This window comes from Polistes canadensis, unplaced genomic scaffold (genome assembly GCF_001313835.1).
Source record: "Polistes canadensis isolate GaletaPanama2010 unplaced genomic scaffold, ASM131383v1 scaffold_99, whole genome shotgun sequence".
NCBI lineage: Eukaryota > Metazoa > Arthropoda > Insecta > Hymenoptera > Vespidae > Polistes > Polistes canadensis.
In genome coordinates this window covers 337,454-351,774 of record NW_014569646.1, presented here as the reverse complement: position 1 = coordinate 351,774, position 14,321 = coordinate 337,454, and the positions used below count along the sequence as shown (strand labels likewise).

The 14,321-nt window shown below is 27.8% G+C and overlaps 4 protein-coding genes across 9 annotated transcripts in view; 2 read left to right on the top strand and 2 right to left on the bottom strand.

The window, feature by feature from the left end:
• LOC106787393 (zonadhesin-like) overlaps positions 1–2,461 on the top strand; it is a 4,189-nt gene extending 1,728 nt beyond the window's left edge. The window contains exons 6-15 of one of the 4 annotated variants that reach the window (XM_014749713.1): positions 121–180; positions 251–313; positions 415–474; positions 545–607; positions 695–733; positions 869–1,097; positions 1,369–1,511; positions 1,628–1,757; positions 1,839–2,021; positions 2,177–2,458. In XM_014749713.1, the coding sequence (XP_014605199.1) occupies positions 121–180; positions 251–313; positions 415–474; positions 545–607; positions 695–733; positions 869–1,097; positions 1,369–1,511; positions 1,628–1,757; positions 1,839–2,021; positions 2,177–2,343 (1,137 nt within the window). In that variant the 3' untranslated portion in view covers positions 2,344–2,458. Of the gene's footprint in view, positions 1–120; positions 181–250; positions 314–414; positions 475–544; positions 608–694; positions 734–868; positions 1,098–1,368; positions 1,512–1,627; positions 1,758–1,838; positions 2,022–2,176 lie in introns of all 4 variants that reach the window. The other 3 variants (XM_014749715.1, XM_014749714.1, XM_014749716.1) reach the window with 3 other exon arrangements.
• A 61-nt stretch (positions 2,462–2,522) lies between these two features.
• On the bottom strand, positions 2,523–6,495 carry LOC106787392 (nucleoporin GLE1). Its single transcript, XM_014749712.1, has 9 exons — positions 6,421–6,495; positions 6,124–6,329; positions 5,573–5,878; positions 4,844–5,293; positions 4,443–4,533; positions 3,929–4,345; positions 3,421–3,725; positions 2,955–3,333; positions 2,523–2,857 (listed from the first exon to the last, which is right to left on the bottom strand). The coding sequence occupies exons 2-9, from the start codon at positions 6,154–6,156 to the stop codon at positions 2,595–2,597; spliced, it is 2,244 nt and encodes a 747-aa protein (XP_014605198.1). The 5' UTR covers positions 6,157–6,329; positions 6,421–6,495; the 3' UTR covers positions 2,523–2,594.
• Positions 6,496–7,697: 1,202 nt separating this feature from the next.
• On the bottom strand, positions 7,698–10,458 carry LOC106787412 (ubiquitin carboxyl-terminal hydrolase 30 homolog). Of its 3 annotated transcripts, none has more exons than XM_014749748.1 (7): positions 10,362–10,458; positions 9,802–9,904; positions 9,519–9,677; positions 9,261–9,424; positions 8,733–9,137; positions 8,318–8,656; positions 7,698–8,237 (listed from the first exon to the last, which is right to left on the bottom strand). In XM_014749748.1, exons 2-7 carry the CDS (start codon positions 9,902–9,904, stop codon positions 7,983–7,985), a joined length of 1,425 nt encoding a protein of 474 aa, XP_014605234.1. In that variant the 5' UTR covers positions 10,362–10,458; the 3' UTR covers positions 7,698–7,982. The 3 variants fall into 3 exon arrangements, with proteins under 3 accessions (XP_014605234.1, XP_014605235.1, XP_014605233.1); XM_014749749.1 differs by having other exon boundaries at positions 10,195–10,428; XM_014749747.1 differs by lacking the exon at positions 10,362–10,458 and adding an exon at positions 9,985–10,000.
• Positions 10,459–11,037: 579 nt separating this feature from the next.
• Positions 11,038–13,823, top strand: LOC106787380 (protein deltex-like). Its single transcript, XM_014749699.1, has 6 exons — positions 11,038–11,498; positions 11,639–11,831; positions 11,904–12,170; positions 12,241–12,529; positions 12,611–12,932; positions 13,025–13,823. The coding sequence occupies exons 1-6, from the start codon at positions 11,329–11,331 to the stop codon at positions 13,344–13,346; spliced, it is 1,563 nt and encodes a 520-aa protein (XP_014605185.1). The 5' UTR covers positions 11,038–11,328; the 3' UTR covers positions 13,347–13,823.
• The last annotated feature ends 498 nt before the right edge of the window (positions 13,824–14,321 follow it).

Here is a 14,321-nt window from a genome sequence, read left to right as displayed (position 1 = left end):
TATTAGCTTGGAAAAAAATGTAAGTTAAATTTATTCGGTTGTTTTTTCTTTTAAATTAAATCAAATTAATAATTTATCACATTTATAAATATTATTTACAACAATTTTTTGTTTGTATAGAAACCCAAGGAAGATCTATTCTCACCGAAAAAAGATGAATTCTTAAATCTCGAGAAAAATGTAAGTTAATTTGATTGATTGTTTTTTTAATTCCCATAAATTTAATAACTATMACATTTTTTGATCATAGAAACCGAAAGAAAAAGAATTATCTCCTCCGAAGAAAGATGAATTTATTAGCTTGGAAAAAAATGTAAGTTAAATTTATTCGGTTGTTTTTTCTTTTAAATTAAATCAAATTAATAATTATCACATTTATCAATATTATTTACAACAATTTTTTTTTTTGTATAGAAACCCAAAGAAGATCTATTCTCACCGAAAAAAGATGAATCCTTAAATCTCGAGAAAAATGTAAGTTAATTTGATTGATTGTTTTTTTAATTCCCATAAATTTAATAACTATCACATTTTTTGATCATAGAAATCGAAAGAAAAAGAATTATCTCCGCCGAAGAAAGATGAATCTATTAGCTTGGAAAAAAATGTAAATAAACTTTTTCACATTCACTTTGAAATTAACAAGAAATTGATAACGCGATCGTATATATATTGTAATTATTTTTTCTTATAGAAACCGAAAGAAAGTAAACTTTTTTTCATCGATACAAATGTAAGTTAATTTTTTTCAATTGCTTTAAAATTTAATAAAATTAATAATATCATCTAATACAAGGTGTCCTGTAAACAGGTGGTACCAGTTGTACAATACCCTATATATTTTTTTTATTATTAAATTTCTGTATAGAAACCGAACACACCTTCGAATGTAGCTGTACCAAGAAAAAGTCAACCATACGTACCACCAATTAGCAACCAGCCTCCAATCGTATTAGCAACACATTTAGTGCCATCCTTACCAATCAATCTATTTGAAATATTAGCTGAAATGATTGAAGTGGCAACAGAAAGGCCCGTAGTTCTTTTATACGAGCCTAGAACTAATAGAAAAGTTGCGAGTGAATACACTGATATCGGTAGATTTCCAAAATACATATTTCTATAATTATAATAGTATATTTTAATAAATATACTTAATTATTCCTTGTACTATGATTTAATGCACAGAACTATGTTTCAAAGTTTGTACTATATACTCATGGATTGTATTACAATGCAAGTAGTTCATAATAATTGGGTATATTTATATACTTCTATTTATAAAAATCAAAAATAAGTATATTTAGTAATATATATATATATAAGGAAATATAAAATCATATAATCAATTGTACTTATTAATTTCAGCCATTTTGCCAGCCAATGATGACTGGGAATACGGTGAATTGATGCCATTATCTTTTGTATTCGAACATAAACTAAACAATAACAATTCTCCGCAAGTTTATGCCGACGTTGTTGTAGCATCTGATCTTGTACATCGCATCGAAGTAAATTCATAAATCTTACATAGTTTTTCTTTCTTTTTCTTTTTTCTTTGTTTTTAACACTCCTAACAAATTTTTATATCTATACATATAATATTGTTTTTCATTATCATTAACAGAAAATCATTGATTTGCGTGGACATAGATGCGCTTTACCAGATAGGAGTAAAAAAATAGGAGCTGCTACATTGATATACAATTATTTGCATAGCATAGGAGAAGGTCCTGCTTTTTTCGGCAATACTTTAGGTTAATATAAAAACATTGTGTATATTGAAGTATAATTTATAACTAACAATCTATTGAAATTAAACATTTCTCTTTTTTCAGATGTTGATTCACAAATAGATGCTATGCAAATGGTCGCTGGTAAACAAGCGGAAGTAGGTATTTTGGAAGCTCCCGTTATAACATGTCATAAGTACAATTTTCCAGGCATACAATCACTTTATATAGTCGACAGCTTGGGACCATTACCACCTTATCGTTTCATGGTTAATAAAAAAATATCTGGTAAGAAAAATAGTTCTAAATGAAGTATAATCGGTTCATCGTATTTTTTTATTATAATTCCATCCCCATCATCTCATAACTGATGTTGTCTTCTTCTTCTTCTACATAGAATCATTCATTTATTTATTCATTTATTTATATATTGCTTTTTACAGAGGCTTTTGTAAAAAAGCTAACATCCTATCTACTTAATTGTAATGAAGATGCGTCATGGATGATGAAACTAGCACCTTTTGGAATAACAGGTTTCGCTATTAATACACTAGACTATTATGTATTTTCTGATGTCAAACCTGTCTTTTCGAGAGGAGCGTATTATTAAGTCTAACTTACATTAAACTGTGTTAAACCTAATCTTACAGTTTATTACATTATCATTGAAAAAGGTAAACACTTGTATCAATTTTTCTATTATCAAATAAATATAATATTATAAAGATCTATATCTGCATTGTTTGTTTGTATTTTTTTTTTCACCATTTCTTCTTCTTCCTTTTTTTCTTGTTTAATAGTATAAATTATGACACAATGCATAATGATTACGCAAGATGATTTATCATTGATGAACTAAATTTACCAAAAATTATGAGGGAGATATCCATTGGGAGGTGGTATGAAACCTCTGGCTAACGTTATCTTTAAAAATTCCTCTAAACGTACCAACGGTCCACCACTTATGCCATCAATGTTTTTTACACGAGGATATATGTCGTTAGCCAATAACATTAACATTTTACGAAATTGTTTGCCATAAGCATTGCAAAGAGAATTTCCTGCAACTTCTAATACATCCAAAATAAGAGTGACACAAAGTTCCAACGTGTTTGGATGAGATTCTATTAAATATGAAAAAATATAACAAGATTAAACATATAACAATAACAATAATAATAATAATAATAATAAAATGAGAAAATAAAAATGTAAATTTACCCCTATTCAAAATAGCTGCGAGCCACCTCCATGCATATCGTAATCCATGAGGGTGTCTTTTTGTAATTCCTTTTCTTTGCGACGTTACCGTTATAGAAATATATAATCTCATTAATCCAGACATTCTTTTCAAAAATTTATCCTGTTTCTCGACAGTACCATCTTCTGAATATTTATAACCTAACGATTTGTAATATTCTTCGTTAGTTTGTCCTTCTATTTTTGGCATGAATACTGGTACCGTAAAAGGACAAATTTGATGGAAGTGCGCTAAAAGTAGTTCGCCAAAGTCAGCATGCTCGTTCCAAAGTGCTACAGTTACAGCTGCTATGGCGAATGCCATTTCTGGTTTGCTCGAAACCAGTGTTTCTCCTTGGCTCTGTTTAAATAGGTAAAACTTTATTAAAATAATATTCATATTAAGGTAAATGAATAAATTAAAATGAATTAAATGAAAGATATGTACCACTATTTTTTTCGCTAAAGTGTCTTTACAAAATGCAGTTCCTTGTGGATGCTGTTCTACGTTAGGTGATGATTTTCCGATAAGAAGATTGTGCAATTTCTCATATTTATCTTTAAGATGTTGGGCGTTGATAACGGAAATTGCATTGACAGGAATATTTATTGCCTTTTGACATTCGAATCTAAATGTTTTTGTATCTGGTGATCTTAAAAACTCGTCATAAGTTTTGGCATAATTTTCCAAAAATTCTTGACTTTCTTTGTAAATTTGTAATGATTCTTTATCCACATATTTATATAAATTATCTAAAAAGAGAAAAGAAAATATATATATATATATAGAAAGTATTATTTTTCAAGGCATAGAATAACATTTGATTAACTCATTTGCTACTACACATTCTCATCAAAAGAGATTCAAAATGTTGAACCCCCAATAGAAATCAAAGCGTGTCACAGATATATGACATTAATAACTAATACATTAATAAAGAAACAGAGTATAATACCTTCTATTTCTTGTAAGGATACAGTTGACATTAAAGTTGAATTATCTTCAGAATTAGCTTGTTGATTACTAGTTGTTTCTAATGTTTCAGCTGCTTCTGGGACAGTTTCTGAATCATGTTCTGGGACAGTTTCTGAATCATGTTCTGGGACGATTTCAGAAACAAATTCATGAATAGGTTCTTGAGTAGTTTCTTGAGCAGTTTCTGGAACGGATTCTGGAATGGTTTCCGGAACAATGTCTTGAACTTGATTGTTGTCTATGTTTTTGTCTACAACATCGTAATCAGTTTGTTCAGGAGTTGGAGGTTCATAAATTGTTACAACTTCTTCTGTTTTGGATGGTTCTTTCTGATTTAAATTTGTATTTTTTTCGTCCGTGCTAGATTCAGGAATTTCATTCTTTACATCTGCAGTATCTACAAGTATGCGTGTGTGTGTGAGTAATATTGATTATTATTATTAATATTAATATTTAAGAATATTAATATAATGTTAATAATGAAAAATACAAACCTAGTGCTACCTTTAACAAGCATGAAATTTCTTTTATCTGTTGTATTGCTGTTTCCAAATTATAGAGATCTGTGGGCACCAAATCTCTTACCTGTTTAAAGTGTAAGAAAAAATGAATGAGTATTAAAAGTATCAATTTATATTATATAGAGTGATAAACAAAAGTATAGTCTTTCTTAAACTATTTAAAAACAATACGATGCAATCATGAATTGAAAAACTTTACTAAATATTAAAAATTAAATTTACTTAGGAAGGATTAGTTTTAGAACTTATATCGATAAAAATCGCTTTTGATACTTCTTACTGATGACTACGAGCTTTTTAAGATACAAACCCTTATTTTGATCACTCTATCTTTATATATATATATATATATATTGTTACTGAATAATAAAAACCTGAATTTTTCCATCCAATGTCTCAATTTGTCGATGCAATTGTCTTAAAACGACCGAATGCGTGGTGGAAAAATTGCTTAGAATAGTTTTATCCTTACAATTTCTCGAAAGCATTATAATATCATAATATTTCATTGCAAATTCCTGTCTAAGTATCAATATCTTTGTAATCAAATCTTCCTTTTCCTGCATTTTCCTCTTATATTCTTCTATATCTCGTTTCATCTTTTCGTTATGTTCTTGAACTCTTTGAGCGTTTAACTGTTGTTCGTGTTTTCTTCTTATTTCTTCCTGTTCTGCTAGACGTTCTTCCTCTGCTAATATATCAGCGTACTTCTGTGCACTTTTGCGCTCTCTTTCTTTAACCATATTTGAAAGTGAAACAGAAATATGTTTCTGTATAGCTATACCATTGTCTGCCATGTGTTGCCATTTACGGTGTACTTCTTTCTATAAGATAAAATAATCAATTATTTATTTAATTACATTTTTTCAAATATTTACTTAACCCCTTGTGCTAAAATTTAATGTGTCAAACTATATACCATAACCATAGCTATATACCAAATTCGTACTTCTTATGTTTAATCTATAAGATTTGACATGAGTATAATTCATGATTCTCATATTTAAACCATAAAGCGTATCACCAGACCTACGTTGTTATTATAGTACAAGGGGTTAAAATAAATGATATTTGAAATAATTATTTGTTAGCAAAAAATTTACCATAACTTTCTCTCTTCTTTGTAACTCCTCTTCGTGTAATATTTTTCTTATTGAAAACGTAATACCATTACGTGTTGTTAAATTCTTGCTGTTACATTCGTCAATAGGTTTTCGAGGTGATTTATTAACATTGCACGTATTTTTTTCATTTTCAATATTTTCTAATTTTTTTTGTTCATCTTGATTTGATACTGAATTAGGACCAATTGTAATTCGGTTTATTTCACCGGATATACGTAAAGCTTTTCCTAAAGCAGATACTTTAAGACAAGCAAAATCTGCAGTAATGTCTTTCATATCAGTTCCCTATACGTGTGAATATACATATATTTACATTAATATATATAAAATATTATTATTATTATTATAATTATTACTTAACAGAGCAAGAGAGAATTAACAATTAACATTTTTAATAGATAAATAAATCTAATGTATACAATGTACGTTTTTTATCAATAAACTTTCTAATAGAACATAGAAACATATTAGAAAACATTCAGGCATAACCTATATAAAACAACTAACTAATTTGATTTTTGTATGCTTACCATGATTTTTTTATTTTTGATGGAGTGTGCCATTATTATTATAATTGATTGAAATAATCCTTAAAAATCCTTAAATTTCTGTTTGAACAATTTACTGCTGATGAAATTTATATTGAAATAAATCAATGCATAGATATTTCAATAACCCTTACACACACGATTTGGACATCTTTACAAAAGATTGAAATTTTATTTACGTTTTTTCACTGTATGTGATTATTAAAATGATTATTTTTCTTTTATATAAATATAACATTATATAAATATATATACAACTCTTATTTTTAATCAACTCACCTGCATCTCTAACACCAGAAATACAACCTCAAAGGACGCATTCCAAAATATTTTCGAGTTTATCGAAGAAATCAGCCAATCAGAAGGAATCTTTTTATTAACCAATCGTATCATTGTTATTATATCGATATTATAAGATCGATATTTTCTATTCGCGGGTTTATTTAAATTGAATTTACATAGAGAATTTATTAAACAATAATTAATTATTATATACACTCTGTAGTGTATTGTTTTAGGATTTTTATTATTATGAAAAGTGATTTAAATGTCTCCTTAAAAAAAAGGGATACGTACAATGATTTCTTTACTGTATTCCTTTTATTCTAATAATGTGTATATATATTCTAAATGAGATTCTATCTTCTCTATATATAAAGATTCTATTATCATTATAAACTACATTATTTCTATACTACCCTGCATATAATCTGTTTATTTTAATAATCATCATTATGTTATATATTCATAAATGTAATTTTATATCTACAACGAAAATAAGAAAATTGAAGGTACGCAGAACTTGTAGCTGTTTAATCTTATTAATTTACTGAGATCTTTTTAAACACATATGTAATAATAACACGTGTAAATTAACGTACAAAATCATTAAAAGATTTCTAATAAATTATGTCACATTTTTTCATTGCGTTAACAAAATATTCTTCCAAGATTTGTTAAGCCAGTTTTCTTAATACACATATTAACGTGATCAAATATTACAGCACCAATAATCTTCAATCTTCTTAGTCCTTTAGTTTTTGTTTGTTAAAGTCTTTTTAAAAACTATATCTAAATCTGACGCTAAACAATGAATATTGTAAAACTTATTATCCACGCTAATTGCCGGGGTACATTATTTTTACATTATATGATATTATACAAAATGTGCATTCATTTGGCACAATATATTTAATAGTTACATTAATTAAGCCTTACAATTAGTACTGAATTTATATTAGCATAGAAGGCATTATTTTATGAAGTCATGCATCTGAATTAATATTCTATTTACTTTTGCATTAATATATTCTTGCTTTAAATACCATGTTCAAAAATCTATCCAACAGAATATATCTAATTAGGAAAACTTCTTGATTTCGGAATGAAGCTTAAGATAAACTATAAATATTTGTCTCTTAGATAAATATAATAATAATAATAATAATAATAATAATCTGTATCTATATCGTAATCAAAATATACATATGGACATTACATGAAAATTTGCATTACTATTCTTCTTCCTGTATTTTCTTTTCTATTTTATTTTTTGCTAATAATTATTCTTTAAATTAACTGTCAATTATATGAGATCTATATAAAGAATAATAATTTAAGTTAATTCTAATAAGAATTATGGCACAATGGTGATCCCAACTGATTTACTTAGACAAAATTTGAAGGACTTTTTAACAATGATTCTTTATCATAATTATTAATACTGGACCCAAAAAATGAATGAATTTACTATAGGAATGATGAAACTCGAATAAGGATCACTATTAATTTGTTGTGTTTTGTTTTGTTTGTTAACAATTTCGAATTTAATTTGTTCCTAACTACGGATTCAATTCATGAATTCTTTCATAAAACAGAAGATAAGGATTAGCACGCAGAACATCTGTCAACGATATGTGCTCAACAGTAGAATCTGACGTATAAAGCCATTGGCCAGGTTTAGTTCCTCGTCTGTAACATACAAAATGGCCAGCATCCACTGATCCACGATGTTCTACTACTGCTTGAAGTTGATACTTGTGTTTACCATTAGTCGATTGTTGATTTGTAAGAAGTAACATTGCTTGCGCATCTCCCTATAAATAATACAAACGATGTTATATATATTAAATCTTCTTTTTGAAATATTTCCTTTAGCAAAAAACGTTTAACTTACTTTTGCCAGTCTCTTCTTCGCTTCTATAAAAGTAAATGGATCTAAAATTAAGGTAACAGAAAAAAGAATAGCATCGTCTCTCTTAATTGGTCTTCCACTGGAACTCCAAGTAGTTCTCGGTATATGTATGCACAAACATTTAGGTAATTTTCCAAGAGTTAGAGTTTTAACGGCATCGCAACGAGACGCACAACCGTCGCATTCTACATCATGAACTACTTCACTACTTACAAAACGTGAAAATAATTCTATTAGGGTTAAATGTTTCCATTGAAGAACCGGACCGAAAGCAGGTAATGGTAAAGAAATACTTTCAAGTTTATCATAGCGTACAGGAGTCTAAAATAAAAATAATATATAATTACGAGTTTTGTTTGTTGATAAAATAAATAAAGTCAAATAAATATTTACCAACCTTCCAATTACAATTAATGCATTGCAATTGACTAGTCAGTAATCCAGAAAATGGATGTACTTCGTTCCAAATAGGTGGTAAATAGGTTGATACTTTACAAAGATAATTCCATATTGGTTCTTCATTTTCTGTGTCGTATCTTTTAAGTTGCGATAACATTTCAGAAGATCTATCCAAAATTTTACCAGGCTTGTATTCAGAAGGTATATGAGATGATATAGATGGTGTCGATATTGTCATATGATTGTTACAATTTGTATCAAAGCCATTCATAGAATTAGGATTTCTTTCGGCAGATACTATATCATTGCAAGATACACTTCTAAATCCTATCTGATCCCCTGAATTCTTGAGATCCATCACGACTACGGAATTTCTAGGTAACGCATCCGACAGACAACCTTGCTGTTGTAACAAAAATACAAATATTTCAATCGAATTTACTCCAAAAAATAATTATGATTTAAATTATAATTATATATTATATAATAATACTTATTTTCGACTATAAATAATTAATATTCGTACTCTGTTGATGGTTTGAATTTCTGCCTGTAATGCATTTAGAAGTATGTGAAATAATTCATGAGCATCTTGGTAACCAGGAGCAAAACTCCATTGAGAACCAAGTGCAGTTATTATTTCGATGGTTGTTACATCTCCATACAAGTCGTCTGTGTGACCGTTGATTTCTAGCCGAATACAATATCATGTATTTTATAAACAGTTAATATTACATAGAATAAATAAAATATTCATTAAAATATATTAAAGTTTACATCGTACTTTCAAAGGCAGAAACTAAAGCAGCTGTAAACTGGCACTTATTGTTCTTCTCTCGTTGTTTCTGGAGCCAGGTAATAAAAGTTGGACAAGCAGCCAATGCTTGTAACAAAGAATTTAAAAAGCACGTGTATCCTAAATTACTGATGCCAACGACCTTACCTAAATAATATCGAATACGTTAATGGTTTAACGAAGAATAAAATCTTATTAACAAAATATCATAAATAGATATCGATAATGTTATTTATAGTTATCCAAATCTTCAACGATGATAATAAATTACCTCTTCTTCTAGGTTTAGGAGACGGACCCCATAATATAAATACTCCAACTGCTACCGCTAGACCCATGCCAGCAAACATGACTATTCGTTCTATGTCCATCATCTTTAGTTATGGAAATAAGTAATTTCTTTTACGATAATTATTCTTTTTAAGTTTTAATTGAATTTAAAAATTATACTTGCGTGGATCATCATCCAATAAATTAAATCATTAGACATATTTAAAAAAACAATTTATTTTTCTTTTTTCCTTTTACTTTTGATGCTCATCAAATTTTAACTAAAGTAATAATAATAATAATAATAATAATAACAACAACAATAACAACAACAACAATAATATTAAAATGAATAAATCGCCTTTCCAAAATCCTTTTCCAACAGCTATTATACCTTCGCTCTATGTGAATTTTTTTTTATTATTATGAATGTATTGTATGTCACTGAATGATTGTTCTTCCTTTCGATCAATAATACGCTCACATTATTTACACCGTTAATATATTACTTCAAATCTAATGATATTATTGTTAAATTAAATCCAATCGTTTGATTCTTACAATTCATTTCGGCATAATACGTTAAAGTACGACGTGCAGATCCGAGATCAGTGCTTATGCAATGATACCAACCTTACCGACACACACACACACATATTTTTAAGATAAACTTCTTAATGATCTTATACTTCTAATTAAATTAATTATTACTTAATCACTCCTAGAAAATATATATATTATATTGACATTTAATTTCATTTGAAATTCATTTGTATGAAAAATAATATGACTTAAATTAAAATTTTTTATTCATCAAAGTAAAACGTCACTTATTGTTCTAATAAAAATTAAAAAACATAAATACAAAAAATATTTTTAAAAATTGACTTTAAACAAATATTTAATTATTCATTTGAATTTTTATTTTTATTCGAAGAAATTTGTGTTTTGACTTTGACAGTATATGTCACATGACAAACCATATGATTTTAAAATAGCGCGAATTTTCAATCACTTCCTTTTCCATTATAATATTTATTTAATTGCTGCAATCTTAAACAATGAATTATTGCAATTTGTAAATTATTTGTATGCTCGTAATATAAATAAACAGAATATAAATAGTATAATTACTAGTTATACATTTATTTGGTATATATGTATAGATTTTTGATATATCTACCATTTTAATTCCTCAGATAGCGCTGAAAGCGCATTCTAGTTTTTACGTTAAATAAAACTACGCTGGCCGTTCTGCAGTTTTATGTTCGATCAGTTTGTAAACGGGATAAATTTTTTTCTTTTCAATATATGTTTTTTTTCTTTTTAAGATCGACGTTAAAGAATGTTTATTGGATAAGAAAATTATTGATAATATTAACTACAATAATTTAATATCTTCCAAAAGAAATCTTTCGAAAAATATAATTAGCGCGAATAAAGTGATCGTGGGAAACTTGAAAATGTTCCCACGTTACTATTGCATCGGTATGCGTAGTATTAATGTGTAAAATTCTTTAATGTAAAAATGAACGGACACGGGCAAGAACATGGTCATGCTGTTGTTGTTTGGGAATGGGAAAATCGCCATGGACGATGGAGACCATACAGTCCAGCAGTATCTCAACACCTTGAAAGAGCACATTGTAAAAAATTAACAAGAGTTTTTCTTAACGATGCTGATCCTAATTTAGAAAGGTTTCTCATTCATTTTACAATTAATTTTTCTTTTATTTCTCAAGAAAAAATATTTTTTAAATGTCATACATAAACCAGATGTTTATTTAGTTATCATTAACTGTCAGCAAGATATTTTATGTGTTATTAATTTGTATCAGGTATTATATCAATTTAAAGACCAAGATGCAATGCAGCGATGATGGAGATGAAGCTCATAATGTTAGAAGAAAATTTTATCATCCTGTTTCACCGGCAGGAAAAGGTGCTAAATGGGAATGGTTTGGTGATACAGATGACTGGCATACTTACGATATGGAAGTACAGTGTCTTATCGAAGAAGCCTGGGCACGGGTAAACATAAGATGGAACGAGATATTAATACAAGTTTGAATAATTGTGAATATATATTATTTTGAATTTCAGGGCGATAAGACCATTGATGTTTCCAAGACTTATTTAGGTTTTCCATATATCATCAATTTTTGTAATCTTACTCAAGTTCGCTGTTGTACTGGCTATGTAAGACCGATACGTCGTGTTCAACAAGCACCTTATCCATTAGTTAAAGTAGCTCTAGAAGAATTACAAATCGCAACTGGAAAGAAAGGCGCTACTGTGACAGTTAAAAGTTCGAGTAAAATGATACATAAGAAAACATCTAGTAGTAATATCAAAAAGAATAATAAAAAAGTAGGTTTATATGTTTTATTACGATAGATTTTAATATTTCGTTCTATATAATGAATTTTATATTTTGTAGAGCAAAAATGGTGATACGGGACCTTCCAATATAGCTAGAGTTATTTTAAATAACTTTAACATATTTAGTAACAAGCATAACATTGACAATAATGATTCCATCACGACTGTTGAAACCTCTGATAAAACTAAAACATGGGACAGTGTTTTGGATGTCGATTCGAGTAGTACGAAGAGCGGTCGTAGACCTAGTGTCGATACCGTCTCAACTTATTTGAGTCATGAAAATCCTGTTGATTTGTTAGACAGTAATGTAGGAAGCGATGACGCATTTAAAGAATCTAATTTTGGTAAGTTGCAATTCGGTGTAACAAAAAATATAACTATTTAATAAATATATAATTAATAATATACAATGATTATTATTTCAGGTGTAGATACAACAACGTCGGATGTAATATCTCAATATGTAAAAGTAGTTGAGAGTGATGATTCCGATTCATGTCCTGTATGTTTATGCAGTCCCGAACCTCTGACAGTAGAATTAACTCGTTGCAAACATAGATTACACTTAGCGTGTTTAAATGCAATGCTTAGTTGTCAACAAGCACCAATGTACATACAATGTCCAGTGTGTAGATTAATATATGGAGAAAAGAGAGGTAATCAACCACCAGGTACTATGAATTGGACAAGGATACCAAGATCTTTACCGGGCTTTCCAAATACTAATACGATACAAATAACATATGAGTAAGTTGAATAATAGAAGATTTTTATTATCTTCGAATTTGTATTTAATAAAAATCTATTATTTTCATTGGTTTATTTATATTTTATTTTAGCATTCCATCTGGAATTCAAGGACTGGAACATCCAAATCCTGGGCAAGCATATTATGCTGTCGGTTTCCCCAGAGTTTGTTATTTACCGGATAATAATTTAGGTCGTAGGGTATTAAGACTGTTACAAATTGCATTCGAACGAAGACTGATATTCACTATTGGACGATCTATAACTACCGGGCGCGAAGATGTAATAACGTGGAATGAGATTCATCATAAGACTGAATTAGGTCCATCTAAGTCCGGTCACGGCTATCCTGATGCAAGTTATCTCGAAAGAACTCTAGCTGAGTTGGCAGCTCAAGGTGTAACAGATGCATAATTTATTTTAATGTTACATCCTAGAATACAAATTTCAATGCAATAAGCAGAATTTAATGAAATTATATGTTATACCGGAAATATATTTTTATACATATATATTAAACTTGGAACCTAAATTTAAAGAAAAGAGGAACAAAAATAAGAAAGAAATCATGGGTTCTGATATATTGAAATTATGATATAAATGTAAAAAATGATTCCGAGCCATAGGAGGAAATGTTAATTTGTATTTTTTTATATATTTTTTTAATTTTTAATTGGCAAAAGTGCTTTAGAAACAAGAGGAAATATATGATTTAAAAAGAAACAAAAAATAGTTTAACTTTATATATAATATTATTGTTGATTATATAATTTTATTAATAGGTCTTCTATTGTGTAACACATGTATATTGCTTTATATTATTAATGTTATTTGAAGTTTATATGTACTTTCAAAACAAAAAAAAGATAAATAAATATATATATATATATAGAAAGATAAAACCATTGGACTAACTAATAATGCTTTACACAGCTTTAATAATTATTTTCATAAAATTAATATACTGTTAATATATCATCATAATGAATAATAAATTCGATGTTAGATTAAGTTTATATTATATTATAATCTATCAATTTTGTTTTTTCTTTTTTTCATAATTTGTTATATTGTTGATATATGAAAAAGTGTTATTATCATGAGAAAAAGCATAACCTTAAGTAAATTCACAAATAAATTTTTTTAAAAATACAATTTACAATTTTTATACATAAATTTTTCTTTTTTGAATTTTATCTAACAATGAATTTTGTTCCATCTAAAACAATCGAATCGATTGCTATTAATTATAGAACATACGTCAAATATTGTCTTATTATTATTAATATTAATAATTGTTTTTTTTTCTTTTATGTTACAAATACTTTGTTACAGAATACTTTTGTATTGTTACAAAGTATTTGTAACAAAATTTTTTAAATATTTACT